Source organism: Fusarium subglutinans, assembly GCF_013396075.1.
Source record: "Fusarium subglutinans strain NRRL 66333 chromosome Unknown NRRL66333_c0000067, whole genome shotgun sequence".
NCBI lineage: Eukaryota > Fungi > Ascomycota > Sordariomycetes > Hypocreales > Nectriaceae > Fusarium > Fusarium subglutinans.
The window spans coordinates 79,909-96,702 of NW_023502130.1; the positions used below are offsets into that span (position 1 = coordinate 79,909).

At 50.3% G+C, this 16,794-nt stretch overlaps 7 protein-coding genes across 7 annotated transcripts; 3 read left to right on the top strand and 4 right to left on the bottom strand.

The window, feature by feature from the left end:
* Positions 1–545: 545 nt before the first annotated feature.
* On the bottom strand, positions 546–2,006 carry FSUBG_6450 (Lariat debranching enzyme; the record flags this gene model as incomplete). The annotated part of the gene is made up of 1 exon (XM_036684650.1): positions 546–2,006. The coding sequence occupies one exon, from the start codon at positions 2,004–2,006 to the stop codon at positions 546–548; it is 1,461 nt and encodes a 486-aa protein (XP_036538019.1).
* A 1,255-nt stretch (positions 2,007–3,261) lies between these two features.
* FSUBG_6451 (transcription elongation factor B polypeptide 1) lies at positions 3,262–3,877 on the bottom strand (the record flags this gene model as incomplete). The annotated part of the gene is made up of 3 exons (XM_036684651.1): positions 3,262–3,283; positions 3,342–3,482; positions 3,708–3,877. 3 exons carry the CDS (start codon positions 3,875–3,877, stop codon positions 3,262–3,264), a joined length of 333 nt encoding a protein of 110 aa, XP_036538020.1.
* A 324-nt stretch (positions 3,878–4,201) lies between these two features.
* On the top strand, positions 4,202–5,610 carry FSUBG_6452 (GTP-binding protein rhoC; the record flags this gene model as incomplete). The annotated part of the gene is made up of 4 exons (XM_036684652.1): positions 4,202–4,213; positions 4,427–4,942; positions 4,994–5,197; positions 5,251–5,610. 4 exons carry the CDS (start codon positions 4,202–4,204, stop codon positions 5,608–5,610), a joined length of 1,092 nt encoding a protein of 363 aa, XP_036538021.1.
* A 1,183-nt stretch (positions 5,611–6,793) lies between these two features.
* Positions 6,794–7,581, bottom strand: FSUBG_6453 (molecular chaperone; the record flags this gene model as incomplete). Its single annotated transcript, XM_036684653.1, has 2 exons — positions 6,794–7,237; positions 7,291–7,581. The coding sequence occupies 2 exons, from the start codon at positions 7,579–7,581 to the stop codon at positions 6,794–6,796; spliced, it is 735 nt and encodes a 244-aa protein (XP_036538022.1).
* A 607-nt stretch (positions 7,582–8,188) lies between these two features.
* FSUBG_6454 (26S proteasome regulatory subunit N6) lies at positions 8,189–9,576 on the top strand (the record flags this gene model as incomplete). Its single annotated transcript, XM_036684654.1, has 3 exons — positions 8,189–8,370; positions 8,423–8,505; positions 8,570–9,576. The coding sequence occupies 3 exons, from the start codon at positions 8,189–8,191 to the stop codon at positions 9,574–9,576; spliced, it is 1,272 nt and encodes a 423-aa protein (XP_036538023.1).
* Positions 9,577–9,956: 380 nt separating this feature from the next.
* On the bottom strand, positions 9,957–14,546 carry FSUBG_6455 (uncharacterized protein; the record flags this gene model as incomplete). The annotated part of the gene is made up of 1 exon (XM_036684655.1): positions 9,957–14,546. One exon carries the CDS (start codon positions 14,544–14,546, stop codon positions 9,957–9,959), a length of 4,590 nt encoding a protein of 1,529 aa, XP_036538024.1.
* An 852-nt stretch (positions 14,547–15,398) lies between these two features.
* Positions 15,399–16,552, top strand: FSUBG_6456 (mitochondrial carrier domain protein; the record flags this gene model as incomplete). Its single annotated transcript, XM_036684656.1, has 3 exons — positions 15,399–15,580; positions 15,640–16,370; positions 16,425–16,552. 3 exons carry the CDS (start codon positions 15,399–15,401, stop codon positions 16,550–16,552), a joined length of 1,041 nt encoding a protein of 346 aa, XP_036538025.1.
* Positions 16,553–16,794: the final 242 nt, after the last annotated feature.

Consider the following 16,794-nt stretch of genomic DNA (forward strand, 5'->3'; position numbering starts at 1 on the left):
AATCAATCATGGGTTATAGTGAGGGGAGACAAACAAGGCTGGCTGCTGGGTAAAATGAGACAGATGCCTCTAATCTTTCTCGTGAATAATTAGATGCGATACTGCAGAATCGTAAACTGCTAGGATGGTGCTTTGTGTATTGTTTTGGTAAGGGGTTGCGGCTGAAACCTTATTGCTGAGGGTGATAGGGCAAAGGTGCAATAGGTAAGGTTGAGCGAGTTGGACGTTAGCGATGGCGTAGGACAGTTGCACTGTTTACTCTATTTCCTGATTGGTTTGGTTGCTACGGAGCCTGGTCATCCCACGAACCCCACCATCCGCCTACCAGGTACTGTAAGCTTGATGCTGTGCATTTGACGCTACTCGAACCTTGACACTGTTTATTACAGCTTTTTGGAAGACGGTTTGCAACTATTTGAACTAGAGTTAAATCCTTTAAATATGCCGTAGTCATTGGCGGTTCTATTGAGGCCGCTAAAATATTCTTATATTTGTGATTATTGCATACGCCCATTCATCTACTCCGTATATAAACTTCAATTCCATCACCATCTTCCTCCACGTCCTCTCCCTTGCCCCCTTCCTCGCCCCCTACCGCCTCCACCGCCTCCACGACCTCTGCCACGACCAGAGAATCGTTGATCAGTTTTGGGCGGTCCCTGTGCTTTCCTCTGTCGCCTCTCTGTATCTGTGGCATTCCATATATTTGCAAGTCCCATAAGTTCACAAAACGCCGCCGTTTGAGGGCTGGTATACTCTTCTGGCTGCTCGTTAACAATTTCGGGAGAACCTGGCACGTGAGGCGGTGCTGTGATCTCAAAGTTGTAAGGAACATCTAGCTTTCCACTCTTGACAACATTTCCCTCGACCCATTCTCTCTCTTTTTCAATGAGGGGCAGATAATGCTCCTCCCCAAGATCAGGAGGCGTCTGTGCACTTCGGTCACCAACAATCAAGGAGTCATGGAAGACGCGAGTGATTGCGAGCCATTCTGGGTCGTATTGTAACCTCCAGCGAGGTGATTCCTGGGATGGGGGGTACTGAGAACTCGTCTCTGGCTTGAAAGGTTGAATCTCGCACAGTTGTAAATAGTGTCTATGCCCTTCGCACTTGTCAAGGGCAAGAAATCGAACCTCCTTGTTGGTGATTCCAGGAGGTACTGGTTGACCTGGTGTTTTCTTTGGTTGAGGGCGAGCAAACGATGCTGGAAGCTGTGCCCTTAGCTCATCCGACACTTCATTTGATGCCTCTGGAGCTTCTTTCGTCTCAACCTCGCTCTTCTCGACTTCTGCAACTGGTTCAGCCTTGGAATCCTCGTCATCATCGTCGTCCATATCCAAGTCTATTTCGTCAGGGTTGGCCTCGGTAGCTTGAGCCGGCGCCGGAGCCGGGGCTGAAGCTGTGGCGAGAACTTCCTTGATCTCTTGGGTCACAGATTCGGCGTCTTTGTATACCTTGACCGCAGCGAACTTGACGTGCATGTGGGCCGAGAACCAGTAAGGAGGTCGCAGGCGGTCCATGACATACTCTGCTGCCACGCTGCCAAGGGTACCATCCGTGGACTCATTTTTGAAGAAGGGTTTCTTTTTGAAAAGTTCTGCATGGTCCCCATGCCACTCAACTGCACGTGGCCAGTCGTGGCTGAGACCGACGTCCACCTGAGTCCGGACTTGAAGCATTTTTCGAACATCGAATTCTCGAATATGGTACCACGACTTAACGTCATCACCGCTGAATGGAAGCCTCTCGTGATGCGGCTTTCGATAGTCAAACCCCTTCCAGATACCAGACAATCCAGCGATGCGTAGTGGGCCAAAGCGCAAGATATTGGCAGCACCCATGTAGTAGATATTGGGTGCTACCCAGCCTCCATAATAAAGCTCCCAGAGATGTGAACTAGCTTCGTGGTTTCCAGCGATGAATATTGTTAGATAGGGTGCTTTTTGTTCACCAGAGTAGTACTTGGGGAAATCTCCTAGGCGTCGGTACTTGACAGGGCAAGACATGATGCTCAAATCTGCAGCATTTCGTACGGACTGCGACGCGATGTGAGCAAACTAACTGCAAGGACATTGAAGCTGAACGTGAATTGAAAATACCTGAAAATCGCCTCCGATGATGAGGATATCGACGCCATCCCACCCACGTTGCTTACAAGACTCTTCCACTGAAGCGTAGATTGCATCTAATGTGCCATGGCCCTTAGGTTGTTAATGTCATCTCGACTTCTCTATTGTTTGAGGAAACTCACACATCCTTCTACTGCAACTCGGACGCCCTGCGTCTCGAATGTGTTTGCAGCCATTTTTTGTGCTGATGTGAAATTGTAGTTGTAGATGGAAAGTTGAGGCTGAGTGGGTTCACAAACAGAAGCTGGTTTCCTTTATGGGGAAGCAACTGCTTACAGCGATAGCACCAAGCAATGGATCATTCAGTCCCATGCTTTCCTGCCTAAAACAATGACTCAGATATTGAAATGAGACAAACGTTTATATCACATAAGCTTAAGCCTTCATAGCCATTTTTTCTCCTATTAGAGGCATGGCAGCGCTACAATTGGTCCTGGATCTCCACCATGCTGAGATGTAATAGAAGAACCACCAAGGACAAGGATACCCAGACTCTTGATGTGAGTCCGTGAATTAAGGTCGAGTCTTTGCCTGGGGCTGTGACCATTGCGTGGTAATGCTTGGCCATGAGTCAACATATCCTTGTCTTTCATACCGCACCCATCGGGTTAAGTGAGTTTTAGGTACGATGGACTCGCTGCTCTTGTCTTCTTATTCATGGGATTACTCTGAGAGTGCATGAAGTGCAGACTCTTCATGACATACATTGAAAGGTCTCACCTAAAACAATTTTACAATCAAGAAATGTTGCCCTTCAGAAAAAGCGAAAGCTCAATGCGTCAACTGAGTCACGCAGAGTGAGAGGGTTACTTTAATCTTCCATATCTAATAGACGTTCGACCCACGGAGGAGTGAAGAGAAGAACGCATATGCTGAAATGGTGACAAGTCACGGTTAGGCATGTTGGAGTCGGAATCAAGAAACTAGATGTGATCTGGTTCGACGTGTGTCAATCATCTCTAGTGCAAGTCCATGACCGTCATTCGCAAGAACCAAGATAAACTGTAAAGTCTGATGAGAGCTGCATAAGCCCGACTGAGCCTTACCATACCAACTCCAAAACGCCTTCATTAATTGCTGAGATTAGGGCATACTTTTCATGCGGATATCTGAGTCAAGATCTCGCAGCTTCTCACTTCATGCCCATATTCGCCCTAAATGAGATTAGTATCGAAGCAATCGGTTGTAGCAATGCATGGCTGGGCTGCATACTGGTCCAGGCCCAGGTAATCTGCCGCGGCCAACAGTTCGAGGCAGAGCTCGACCGGGATCTCCATGTCGGGAACATCCTCGCTGTTACGGTAGCGGTACCAGTAGTGGAAGTATTCGACAACCTTATCAAGGACCATGGCGCTGTTGATAGAATCATCATCAGCGTCTAGCTCTTCCAGGTTTGAAATGGTTTAGCAGAGACAAGGCACGACCGGGGTTGGAGTGCGTGTGGTCAGGTCAAGTGTAGTGAGTAGTCATGTAGCCCAACTGAGAGATCTCGGTTGTTCTGTCTGGAAAGCATGAAGTGTCATCAATCCACGGAGCAGGCCATCTGCAGAAGATGGCATGTCGATGATGTTAACCTACCTCATCTCTTGGAAGACACAACGAGCCTCTTTAGCCTCGGCGAACTGGCTTCTCACGTCGAGCATGCCCTTGATGATAGGACTGACAAGAGCAGCATCGCGTAGAACGACAAACTCGAAGCCATCGCCAGATACGAGAGTAATGTATTTGCTTGGTGTCTTCCAGTCCATGGCTGGATGTTCTTTGCTGCGTTGTTGACGACAAGTTTACAAAAGAAAAGAAAGGAAAGGAAAGGAAAGGAAGAAGAGAGACGAGAATTTGTTGAGAGAGGAGAAACAAATAGGCAGAGACTGAATGGATACGGAGCAAACACGCGCTAACTCAGTAGGTAGCAGGACCTTGTCGTGAACAAAGAAGCGAGAAAGTGAGTGACCGTGGCTTGTAAATTTTCTCGTGAGGAAGCACGTGCACGGACCAATCATCTCCGTCATTTTCAGCTCCGATGCATGAAGTAAGGTAACCCCCCGGATAAAGATAGCAGTTGCCCCGTCAACATGTTTACTCGGGTAACTTGGTGGTGCAACAAAGCCACACTTGAGACTTGACTCCCCATAGTCCTTCCACTCTCTGCCCTTGGTCTTGAAGCGACTAAGTTTAAACTTGCAGCAAACAAACAACTCAAACACCGAGTCAACATAGGCAAAGGAGCTCTACCAGACAAGATATCATCTTTCAAAGGATCCTTTTTAGCCCCAAACATCTCAACTCGACTCAATTAGGCCCTTGATCGTCTTCCTCTTGGTCTTTATCTCGTCCTCATCCTCCTCCTCCACGTCACTCATCTCCCCCATTTGCTCCATCGCATTAAACGCTCGATTGCTTTGTCTCTCTTCCACCCCGCACCATCACGAGCACTATACAGCCGAACATTCTTCATTCCTCAGAAGCGCATTCTTAAGGCGATCTCTACCAAAAGGCCAAGCAATCCTCTAAAAGACTCGCGCTTGAGCCTGCACTCCCGACCCTGCAGCACAGCCTTGCGCCCAAGCATGGCATCATCGCATCAGTATCGTACTTCGTACTTTGACACCAACGAGCAGATCCGACGTCAACAGCGCACGCGCTCCAGTGAGGGTACCGTCAGCACCACTATGAGCTCGTCGACGGGCCGCGAGTCGGCAGCGACTCACGTCACAGAAGCGCCCACCTTTTCCAAGAAGATTGTTGTCGTCGGTGATGGTGGTTGCGGCAAGACCTGCTTGCTCATTAGCTACAGCCAAGGTTACTTCCCAGAGGTAAGCATCTCTCTCTGGCTATTCTCATCATACCGACACTAACAATCACAGAAATATGTGCCTACTGTCTTTGAAAACTACATCACCTATCCTATCCACTCAGCCACTGGTAAGACTGTGGAACTTGCATTGTGGGATACAGCCGGCCAAGAGGAATATGACCGTCTCCGACCGCTCTCATACCCTGAGACCGACTTGATCTTTGTATGCTTTGCTATCGACTGTCCGAACTCGCTAGACAACGTTCTTGATAAGGTATGATTATATCCTTTCCCTCAGCGCATCTTATACTAATCGCCCTTCTATAGTGGTACCCCGAGGTTCTACACTTCTGCCCATACACTCCTCTGGTTCTTGTGGGTCTCAAGTCAGATCTTCGCTACAAGAAGACTTGCATTGATATGCTCAAGACGCAAGGTCTCACTCCGGTCACTACGGAGCAAGGTATGGCTGTTGCCAAGAAAATGAACGCGCAGTACATGGAGTGCAGTAGCAAGGAAATGTCAGGCGTCGATGAGATTTTTGAGCAGGCTATCAACACTGTCGTCGCCAATGACCGGAAAACCATCGAGGCGGCAGCAGCCTCGGGTTCTTCCAAGGAGAGCAAGTCATCAACACCTGGTGTGGGACATATTAAGAGGAAGAAGAGAAGGTGTCCAATCCTCTAAAGGCGCTCACGGCCAGAGATGGATGAAGGATTGTTTTCTTGGATTGAGGAACTTTTCTACTCATCATTGTCTTGCAAAGCCTCCCCTGTCATCTTCTCCTGGGGAGGGGAGGCCAGGAGGCCACATAAAGAAAAGGCAGCTCGATGGGCCAGCATTAAAAGAGTTGTAATGACCATCGCATGAACATTGTTTCTTATAACGACTCACATTTACGTTATTTCTTTACCTTCATTGCTGTTTTAACACTGATAAGGAACTCACTCGTGGTAGGTAAACAGGCCCAGAGAGAGGACATCGCAGGCGTTCACCTACACAAGAGATGTATCTCGGAGGGATAGGTGGCACATAGTTCGGGATCGAAAGTATGGCATGGCATGGGAGGAAGCGCGCACATTTGTATTTGCTTTTTATTATTATCTGAAAGTGACTTATGAGATAGGGGAGCAACCAGAGTTGCAGGCTGTTTTTTTATATGTATCCTACCGTTGGCACCGGGCAATTTGAGGTGCCTGGTGTTTTGATGGCCTTCCTTTTGTTAGTGTTTTGGCGTGCGGTTGTACTGAGTTGACAGGATTGCTGGAATCAAAGTTTACAACTAAATCAGTGCCTTGCCTTGGCTGTGATCCATGTTATTGATGACTCCTCTGAGGGATCACCGAGTGAATAAACACTGAGTTATATTCTCAAATGCAAGCTTCGGCTTGTGAACCCAGATAAATAAATCTTTGCCACAACGGCGCCGGTGAGATTAACAGCCAGCTTATAATTGCTTTCTCTCTAGGTTTATTTCGCCATTATGTGACCACATTATGACTATCTTTTGCACAGGTCCGCTTCACATGCCTCATCATCATCATAGTAGGTATTCATTTTTACCTCTGGACATTATGGATCATGACCTGAAAAGACCCTCTTAGGTCGACTATACCGCCCAGTTGCCCCCACTGTTATACATGTACGTCTCGTTATTTATGTACAAATGTCCCAGCTCTTTTGAAACTTTTGTCCTGTCCAAGCATCTGTAACCATCATACAAGTTGAAAAATGACCATCATGAGGGGAGCATTATACATAGAGCCAACGCCAACCGATATAACCTCGTCTAAAAATACACGCAAGATGCGATTGAGTGTGGAGATGCTATCAAAACACACATCTCAGCCATTATGAAAGAACGATATGCTTATTTGTTCTTGACAACACCGACCTTGGCGGCGCGCAGCACTCGGCCGTTAAGCTTGAAGCCCTTCTGTTGAACGAAGAAAACAGTGCCGTCTTCCTTATCGGGCTGGGGAGTCATAAATGTGGCCTCCTGCTCGTTGGGGTTGAACTTCTCGCCCTCGGGGTTGAGTCGCTCGAGACCATGCTTCTTGAGGGTGTTCATGAGGATATCTTCGGTCATCTTGAGACCTTCATACAGGTTGGCGAGATCCTCGAGGCCCTCGGGTCGCTCTGGGGCGTTGAGCTTATCCTTGGGAACCATTCCAAGGGCGCGGTCGAGGTTGTCAACGCTGTCGACGAGATCCTTGGCGAATTTTTGGATCGCAAAATCTTTGGCGGCCTTGACCTCACGTGTGGTACGCTCTTGGAGGTTGCGGAAATCGGCGACGGTGCGCATACACTTATCCTGCAGGAGAGTCAGTTTTACCATGCCAAATTGCACATCCAGTTATCACAAACCTTCCAGTCCTTAACCTCGTTCTCCTTGGCTGCCAGCTGGTTCTTGAGCTCAGCGAGAGGATCGCTCTCTTTCTCACCCTCAGCGGGCTTTTCCTCCGTTTTGGCCTCCTCAGCAGGCTTGGCCTCAGTCTCCTTAGCGTCACTGTACCATCTCGACACGGCAGGCTGAACGGATCTGAGAGCAAAGGCGGGCGCAGCCTGGAATTGCGACTGAATAAAAGGTCGGGGAACGGCGACCTTAGGAGCAGCTCGCAGGGCGCGGGATGAGGTAGCAATGGCCTGGCGGAACATTGTGAGGGTATGTGAGGAATTGTATTATAGATTTTGGTAGGAACAAGGTAAATGACGAGAAAGACTCGACGGAGATAGGCTGATGCACTTAAGTAAGTGTACAGTGGCTGTGGTGGATAGTAGGTATCAGGAAGTTTGGAAGCTCCGAGTTAGGACTGAAATTTTAGCTGTCGGCATGATTGATTCGCTTCGCATTTAGAAGGGTCGCGCCGGCTTCTCTTCCGGGGACGGGAAGCTTCCATTCGACGGGCAATAGCAGGGCAAGGGCCGCCACATAGGATCAGATACGTACCCATCTGTATATGCGGATCAATAAAAGCCCGTCACTGCATCATCGTTGATCCAATCGTTGCCCTGGGCCTGGGCTGTTTCCTCCATGAGGCTGTAAGGTCCACTCTTTTACTGGCCTACGTCGTGCTCTGGCAACCTGGAGGCTAAGGTTAGGTAGCTGTTCGCTATGCTATTGCTTCAACATACCTCTAACCAAACAACTTCAAGATAACGACCACGACTCTCCAGCGCCCCCAACGTCTCGTCTCCGCCTTCATAGCGCACAAACTATCACCCGCGATTATACCCAGCGACACGCGCAAACACATTCTTCACAATGGCGGCGGCCGAATCGGCGAGGGTCCAGGAAGCACAGAAGCTCGCCAAGTCTGACCCTCGAAAGGCTGAGGCCATCTACAAGGACATCATCTCCAAGGCTCCCAGCACCACATCCGATGCTGCCACTCGCGAGTATGAGACTGCTCTGATCAGCTTAGGAGAGCTGTATCGAGATGAGAAGTGCGCAGTCTTCAACACCGCTGTTCCTGTGCCCCGCTAACAAATACGACAGGAATACCCAAGAGTTGGTGACCCTGGTCAAGGAGAGTAGAACGGTCTTCTCTTCTTTCGCAAAGGCCAAGTCAGCAAAGCTTGGTATGTTCTCAACGCCACATGATTCTGCCTCCAGGTATAACAGCTAGCTAACGCGGTGATATAGTCCGCCAACTGCTCGACCTCATCAAGGAAATCCCCGATAGCACCGATATCGAAATCTCCGTCACCAAGGACTGTATAGAATGGGCCACCGCCGAGCGCCGCGCGTTTCAGCGACAGGACCTCGAGGTTCGCCTTGTCACTCTCCAGATGGCAAAACAATCCTACTACGAAGCCCTTGGTCTCATTAACAACCTTCTTCGCGAGCTCAAGCGCCTCGATGACAAGCTCCGACTCGTCGAAGTTCAGCTCCTCGAGTCAAGAGTTTACCACGCCCTTGGCAACATCCCCAAGTCCCGCGCTGCTCTTACCAGTGCACGAACAAGTGCCGCCAGCGTGTACACCCCTCCGATGCTACAGGCTAACCTCGACATGCAGAGTGGTATGCTTCATGCTGAGGACAAGGACTTCAATACCGCTTTCTCTTACTTCATCGAGGCCCTCGATGGCTACCACTCTCAAGACGAGAGCACCCGAGCTCAGGCTGCTCTTCAGTACATGCTTCTTTGCAAGATCATGCTAAACCTCGTTGATGATGTCAACAACCTAATGACTTCCAAGCAAGCCCTGAAGTACGCTGGCAAGAACCTAGAGGCTATGAAGGCCATCGCTCGCGCACACTCGAATCGATCACTGGAGGAGTATGAGCGAGCACTTTCTTCTTACCGATATGAGCTCGGTAGCGACGCTTTCATCCGCAATCACCTTCGCCGCCTCTACGATGCTATGTTGGAGCAGAATCTCATCAAAGTCATCGAGCCTTTCTCACGCGTCGAAATCGACCACATTGCCAGAATGGTTGGCCTTGACACTCAGCAGGTTGAGCGAAAGCTGTCTCAAATGATCTTGGACAAGGTTATTATCGGTGTTTTAGACCAGGGCGCTGGTTGTCTCATCATCTTTGACGAGACGCACCGAGATGAGTCCTATGATGCGGCTCTGGCAACAATCGAGAAACTGAGCAGTGTGGTGGATGTACTCTACACGAACCAAGCTTCCATGCTGGAATAGATTAGCAATGAGAGGCCCAATAGTTGTTGTATGTAATATCTCACGCTTTTAGACCAGGCGTTGCAAGAGGGAACACAATCGTCTATGCTGAACAGCGCGCATACATGTGTTCATTTGCTTGCACAAACATATCTGAAACGAATAACCAAAACTATATATATGCTGATGCTCCCAACAGACTGCGCTGCAAGACAGGGGTATGTAATCGTATGCAAAGAAAGCATAAAGGATACAACACGCGGAATCTGGTATCTCCAAACAATAACAGCCACCTACTCATGAAACAGAACGCCTCATGAAATGCTAACTATGCCATATTCGTGATTCTATACAAAAAGAAAAACCAAACCTTTTGTAAAAACAGGATTCTTTCATGTCGTTTAGTGAAACATAACTCGCGCTGGTTTTTCAGCCCCTTGGCTCCTCTTCTCTCCGCCCAGAATTAAGCCAACTAATCTTTTGACCACTTCAGCCTCATCCCAGCCGCCGACTTGTGCTCTGAAAGCGTCGACGCAGTCCAAGTGCCAACGCTTCAGAGTCATTGACTCGCCTTTGCTTGAGGCCGGCCTTCCAAGGTATTTGTCTGAACAGCGTTCAAAATGAAGCCTGAAGGGGCCCTGACGTCGCTGTTGAACAAGATCATCCAAGAGCAGCCAATGTCTTCGTGTCCAGACCGTTTGGGAGAGTGGTTCAGGGTGGGTCTGTTTTGTTGGGAGTTTTTCGTTAGATATAGGGATTTGTGGGATGGTGTTGTTCTCCTTGTTGGCAGTCTGATGGGGTACGCGAGGATACTGGGCACCTGTGCTTGACTGAGATGCTGCTGAGGAGTTGGACAGTCGACGTTGGTGTCGAACCTTGGCTTGCTCGATGGGAGATAGGACGCTGCTGGTAAACTCAACCACACGGCCAGGAGTGTGAGGCTTAAGTGGCGAACGAAGACTTGATTTGATTGGGGAAGCGTTTCTTGGAGGTAAAGGACGGAGGAGAGTGCTAGCCGTGGGTCGCTTGGGGGAATCGTCACTTGCATTGGATGTTTGCTGCTGCCACTTTTGTATATCGGCGTGAGTGAGCTGCATCCTTGGTGGAGTGGTGGCACTACTACTCGGGATCGGAGCAGGCTCGGGGGCAGCAGCCTGAGTTGAAGCCTTGAAGAAACTTTGACTAGGATTTCTTCGTTGAGGAGTAAAGTTCATTGTCTGACGCACTGAAGGCAGTGGCTCGGATACTTGATCTTCTTCTTCATTTTCTTCTTCAAATACCTCTGTGCCCTCCTCGTCGAGCTCTTCCTGCTGTTCACTCTCATTTTGTTGCTCAGATGTTGCCTGCATAGAAGCGTCGTGCTCTTCTTGTCTTGGAGAAGCCGTTGCCTGTCGACTTGGCGATGACATGTTCGACCGTGAATCTGATCGAGAATATTCATCATTTTCAAGTTCTTCAGACAGGTCTTCCCTCGCCAGGGGCTGAACAGGGCGTATAGGGGAGAAGAAGCCTGCCCTTGGCTGCCCTCGAGGTACAAGTTCCTGTGGTGGTAGCTGTGGGAACATGGAGCTTGTCGGGAGGATGTGGGCTCTTTCTCTCGGCTTAGGCTCGGTCTCAGTGGGCCGCGCTCCAAAGACGGACATCTTCTTAAGAGGAGAGAGCTTGTCAGCCAACATGCCTGGGATCGCGGCCGGTGAAGAGAAGAAAGTTGAGAGGTCGAAACGGCTCGCTTTGGCGGTAGCAGGAGCCTTATCAGATTCTTGGGGGACCTCCCTTTGAGCAACAAGAGAATACTCCTCTGCTTGAGATGGTTCATCCTGCACAACATCCATGCTATCAGTTTGAAGCGCGGTCTCTTCTTCCAGGCGTTTTTCACTGTTTTCCAATCCATTCCTTATCTGATCTGTAGTTGTTGGAGGGCGTTGCGTTCCCCTGTTAACCTGCCTCCTCCAAGGGCTAGGAAGAGTGCTTCGCCTAGGAATAGGTGACTCGGGTTTCCTCGCTGGCGAAGGCTGACGGGCTGCATGGGGGCTAGACCTTTGGGCTTCAAACTCCCACAGATCCATATCATCGCCGGCATCTTCGGTTTCGTCATCTGCGTCATCCACCGTCCCGTTCAATTGGTGATTAGAAATGGGCTGCGGTTCGGGAGGCCGGACTGTTGATCGTGCAAAAGCCTCAAGGGGTACATCTCCTCTGAGGTTGTCGCTTATAGGACCTTCTCTATCAACCCAACTCATTCCACCCTCACTGGGAGCCTGGAAATGCGTAGAGCTTGCAGCAGATTCTCTGGACATTGTCCGGCGATGGCGTGGTGACGAACCAGCACTTCTCCTCTCAAGAGCTTCCATAAAGCTAGCTTGACCTGTATGTCTTGTGTTTGTTCCAAAGGGGTCGTCATAAACTTCATCGCCTTTGGAGATCTGGGCAGTTTCGGTGAATGGACGTGACTTCCCAGGGCTCGCGTTCGTCCGTAAATTTGGCTGAGCTACCCTTGGACCCAACTCTCTAGAAGCAGATCGCCTGAAAGGGCTTCGCAAATGATGGTCGCGGGCCTCTGGCGTTGGGGGATCTGAGGTCACGCTCTGCAAAGCTCTCCCCGCCCTCATAATGGGGGACAATGTGGGACGTCTGACTCTCTCTGGTGGCACATCAGGCAACGATTGAGGTTCCTGGATAGGCGATGTAAGTTGATTTAGTGGCGTGACTTCTGGCTGCTGCATTTCGGTCTCTAAGGACAAATGGGGTTGATGAAGTACAACGATTTCCGGAATCTCTTGGGACTCTTCAGGCTCCTCTTCGACCGGACTTTCCACGACGGTCTCTTCCAAGGGCTGATCATCTGGAATAGAATGGTCATCAGGTTCAGGCACGATAGTCATTCCCATGATAGACTCATCATCGTTGTCGGCTCCTTCGACTTCAACAACAGCCCCGCTGGTGACCTGCCCCGTAGCTTCAACAGCTTGATCAATAATTTCGTCTTCAATCTCCATCGCTTCAAGTGGTACCTCAGCTTCGGTGGCGGGCCCAGGTGATGAGTTCCTCAGCGGTGAGTCTCTGGAAGATGCAGACCTATCAGGACTCTGCGATACGCTTGTTGACTTGGGAGCAGTACTGTTTCCAAAATCGATGTTTGGAGGGGTGTCGTCAGGGGTGGGGAGGCGCCCGCCATCCGAACGAGAGATAGCACTTCCGACCGAAGCATCCAGAGGTCCAGCCTCCTCTTGTTCTTGCTCTTGGACTGCCTCCTGTTCTGCTCCTGTACTTTGTTCTTCAACCACTTGTTCTTGTTGCTGTATCTCTGCTTGTTGGGGCTCATCTTCAAACTGGATAAGGTCTGCATCCTCCATTTGAACATCCTCTGTTTCTGACGGTGCTTTCTTGGCCATGGCTCGGGGACGGCGAGGAGTAGCTGCTTCAAGTACTGCATCAGGTATTTCTGAGAAAGAGTCGTCGTACAAGTTTGAATTATCGACTCCGAGACGTGAGGCGTCTTGTCGTTGTGTTGCCAGAGGAGATCCGCGATATTCAGCATCCGAATTGTCTCGCGTGTTCGACTGCAACACTTGCCGTCGTAATGGAGAAGAGCCCATTCTTCGCGGAGTCTGACGCCATATGGAAGATATGTTGCGGTTAGGTGAAAAGGTCATGGGTGGGCGAATAGTAGATTGCCGGCGCTCATCTTGAGGCTCAGCGGGAGCGGGTGCCGCTGGTTGGGGATCCCTTTCTTGCTCAGCGGTTTCTTTGTTCACGTTAGGTCTGTCGCGATCCTGCAGAGACTGCCGTAGAGACTCCAAAGTGTTGTTAATAATTAGGCTGGTTTCCTCGCCAATGTCATTCTCGGCGATCTCTCGAACAGAGCTGCGCATACTCGCTTGTAGCGAGGGGAGCGAGTCCATGAATATCATGCTAAAGTCTTCACCCGCTGCGACCGTATCTTCATTCCCAGAACGGGTGTCGCTCTGATGTTCGTCTGCAGAAGATACGTCGCTTCCAGCTGGACCATAGCCATAATCTCCAAAATCTGAGAAGTCCTCTGCTCGTCCATGGTCTGGACTTGAAGGAGCAGGCGCATTTTGGGTTGCGCGACTTCCAGGCCGCGGCGTTGGTTCATCGTCTAGTGTTGCCATCCAAATATCCGAGTCCGGTTCTGATTGCTGAGCAGGCGCGCTATTATTCGCGGTTCGGTTTGCGCGTAGTTGATTTGCCTCAGCTTCTGACGGCGTGATGACCAGAGTCACATCGTTATCGGCTTGTGAGTCGTCGGCGCGGAGAGAGGGTAGGTCGGAGGCATCACCAGCAACCTCAATCTTATCGAGAGCTTGGCTCTGTGATCTGTCGCTCGCCTCTGAAATCCCCCTCGCGTTTTGTTCGTCTTCTGTGGGATTTGGTGGGTCGACAGGACGGTTCTTCGGTGGCCGACCTCGTCTTTTTGTTCCTGGTGTTGGCTGCGCATTACTGCCTGCCGATTTATTTGGTGTATCTGTATCTGTTGCCGTGCGTTGTCTCCTCCGTGGGCTTCCATGCATCGGTGTTATTGACTTTCTCTTGGTGCCTGCACTGGGTAGCGGTGTGCCATTTGTTTTCCTCGGTCGTCCTCGTTTCCTAGGAGTCGCGCTGTTATCGTCCTCGATCGCGCCCTTTAGCGGCACAGTCGTCGTGGTGGTCGCCATTTCTCTGCGTCGCGATATCGGTAGGTAAGGGCTGTCTTGGAATAGTTTTCGTCGCGCGCTGCTGGGGCCTGCAGTCGCGCTTGGCTCCTCTGTCTCGACCGTAACTAGTAATTTCTGGGGCGCTTTATTATCTCCAACCTCGAGTTCGAAAGTCTGTTTCCTAGGAGAGGTTCCTAAGCCCATGGAGGAGAAGCGGCTGGACCGTTGGGTGCTGCGGACGACACGGCGCGTGGATGGAGGGGGCATGACACTTTGTTCAGCGGTATCGTTTAGAGGATCGGGTGACGACATAATATCCGCGCTGGGTGTGTTCATATCGGCAAAAGAATGCCAGCGAACGGCAAAAGAGTCGTTGTCAACGCCTAAACTTTTGCGTTTTGGCATTGACGAATGGTGGTTTCGTTAGTCATTCATGGGATGTTAGAATGCCAGATTCAAAATATTCATGGTATATGCAAACACTACCGCCGTCCCTCCGTTGCAAAGCCAAAACCCAACCCGCGGTGTGCTTTGTGCTTTGTTGGATTTGGACAGGGATGGACGTGGCGGCATGGGTCTAGTGTTTACTTTGGTCCCAATGAGGCAAGCGGGGACAAAGCGTGAACTTTGCCCGCATTTTCTGTTTCTCCTTGACTCCGTGGCTTGAATCTTCGACTGTTGTCTTGTGCCTCAATTGGTACTAGCGCCAGACGGTAAAGATCTCAAGTCACCGGCCCAAGGCCTTGTCCCTTTTCCCCACATCACATGCAGGGAAGTGACCTCATTTTCAGATGCGGAACAGAGGCCGACTTTTAGGGAAGTTTTACTCGGTATCAACTCCCGTCCCGACCTCGGTACGGTATATTTAGGGAGAAGGACCTACCTGAGATACCTAGGCCTTACAGTAGACGTCCTCTAGCTCTCGAGTCAAGTCATTGCCGATCCCGAGATACATGTCTCCCTCCAATACCTTTCCCTACAAGCTTTAAATACTGTATCTGGGCACCTATAATCGAGCACGGCCCCGCGCGACTTGTAAGTTTCCCTTCCCCGGGTTTTTAATTACTGTTCATTCCCCATCAATTCAAATCGATCCATTTCTGTCCTACATAAACATCGCTTACACGCGCCTCGCTTAAGCTTAAACTTGTATACTATTACTACATCGACCATTTACAAAACGGCATCATGTCAGACAACGCCGAAAAGGAGACCACTCCTCAGATCAATACGCCTGTGACAAAGGTCGAGATTACTCCTAACAAGGTTGAAATCACCGCGGCGCCTGAGACTCAAGCAATCCCCCAGAACGACAATGTCGCCCACGCTCTTGCTGGCGCTGGAGGTGGCCTTCTGTCCATGATCCTGACGTAAGGCTTGCGAACACTCTAATGACGCATTAGTTACAGTGCGCTGATGATCTCTTAAGCTACCCTCTCATCACCCTCTCCACGCGCGCTCAGGTCGAGTCTAAGAAGGCCGAGAGCAAGTTCAGCGAGGCTGTTGGCAACATCATCGCCCGCGAGGGTATCTCTGGTCTCTACTCCGGTATTAACTCGGCCCTCTTCGGCATCAGCGTCACCAACTTTGTCTACTACTACTGGTACGAATGGACTCGCGGTTTCTTCGAGAAGGCTGCTGCCAAGGCTGGCCGCGCTGGCGCCAAGCTCACCACTGTTGAGTCCATGATTGCTGGTGCTATCGCTGGTTCGGCCACCGTTATCATCACCAACCCTATCTGGGTCGTCAACACCCGAGTCACCACTCGCCAGCAGGAGAAGAAGCATGATGTCGAGGCTGGCGAGTCTAAGCCTGCCAAGGCTCCCAGCACCATCGGCACCCTGCTGCTCCTCCTCAAGAACGAGGGTCCTCAGGCTCTCTTCTCTGGTGTCATCCCGGCTCTTGTCCTCGTCATCAACCCTATTCTCCAGTACACTCTCTTCGAGCAGCTCAAGAACACAGTTGAGAAGCGTCGCAAGGTGACTCCTACTATCGCCTTCTTCCTCGGCGCCCTGGGCAAGCTGTTTGCTACTGCTATTACCTACCCTTACATCACCGTCAAGTCTCAGATGCACGTCCAGGGCAGCGGTAAGAAGGAGGGTTCCCTTAGCGCTCTTTCTCGCATCGTCCGTGAGAGTGGTTACTCTGGTCTCTACCGAGGTAAAAAAAATCAAGTCACCGTCTTAATAACAATTCACTGACATACGTCAACAGGCATCGGCCCTAAGGTCACCCAGAGTGTCCTCACTGCTGCGCTCCTCTTTGCCTTCAAGGACGTTCTCTACGAGCAGACCGTTCGTCTCCGAATGGCTCAGGCCGCTCGCCGACGTGTCGCCGCTTAAGCTAGCTTAAGCACTGGTCCCACTAGACCTGTCTTCTTATCAGAACCAGGACTGAAGATCCCCAATTATTCTCGGTATCTCATTCCGATTACCGAAAAGCATCTACGGTAAGGATGCGTTTGGTTTGTTGTTGAAATTGTCGCAATGGAAATGGCGTTGTATCTTCTATACCTAGTATTAGTTCGTATTCTGTTTGATGTTTGAAACCAGGGCTGGTAACCAGGAATATTGGAAGAGGGTGC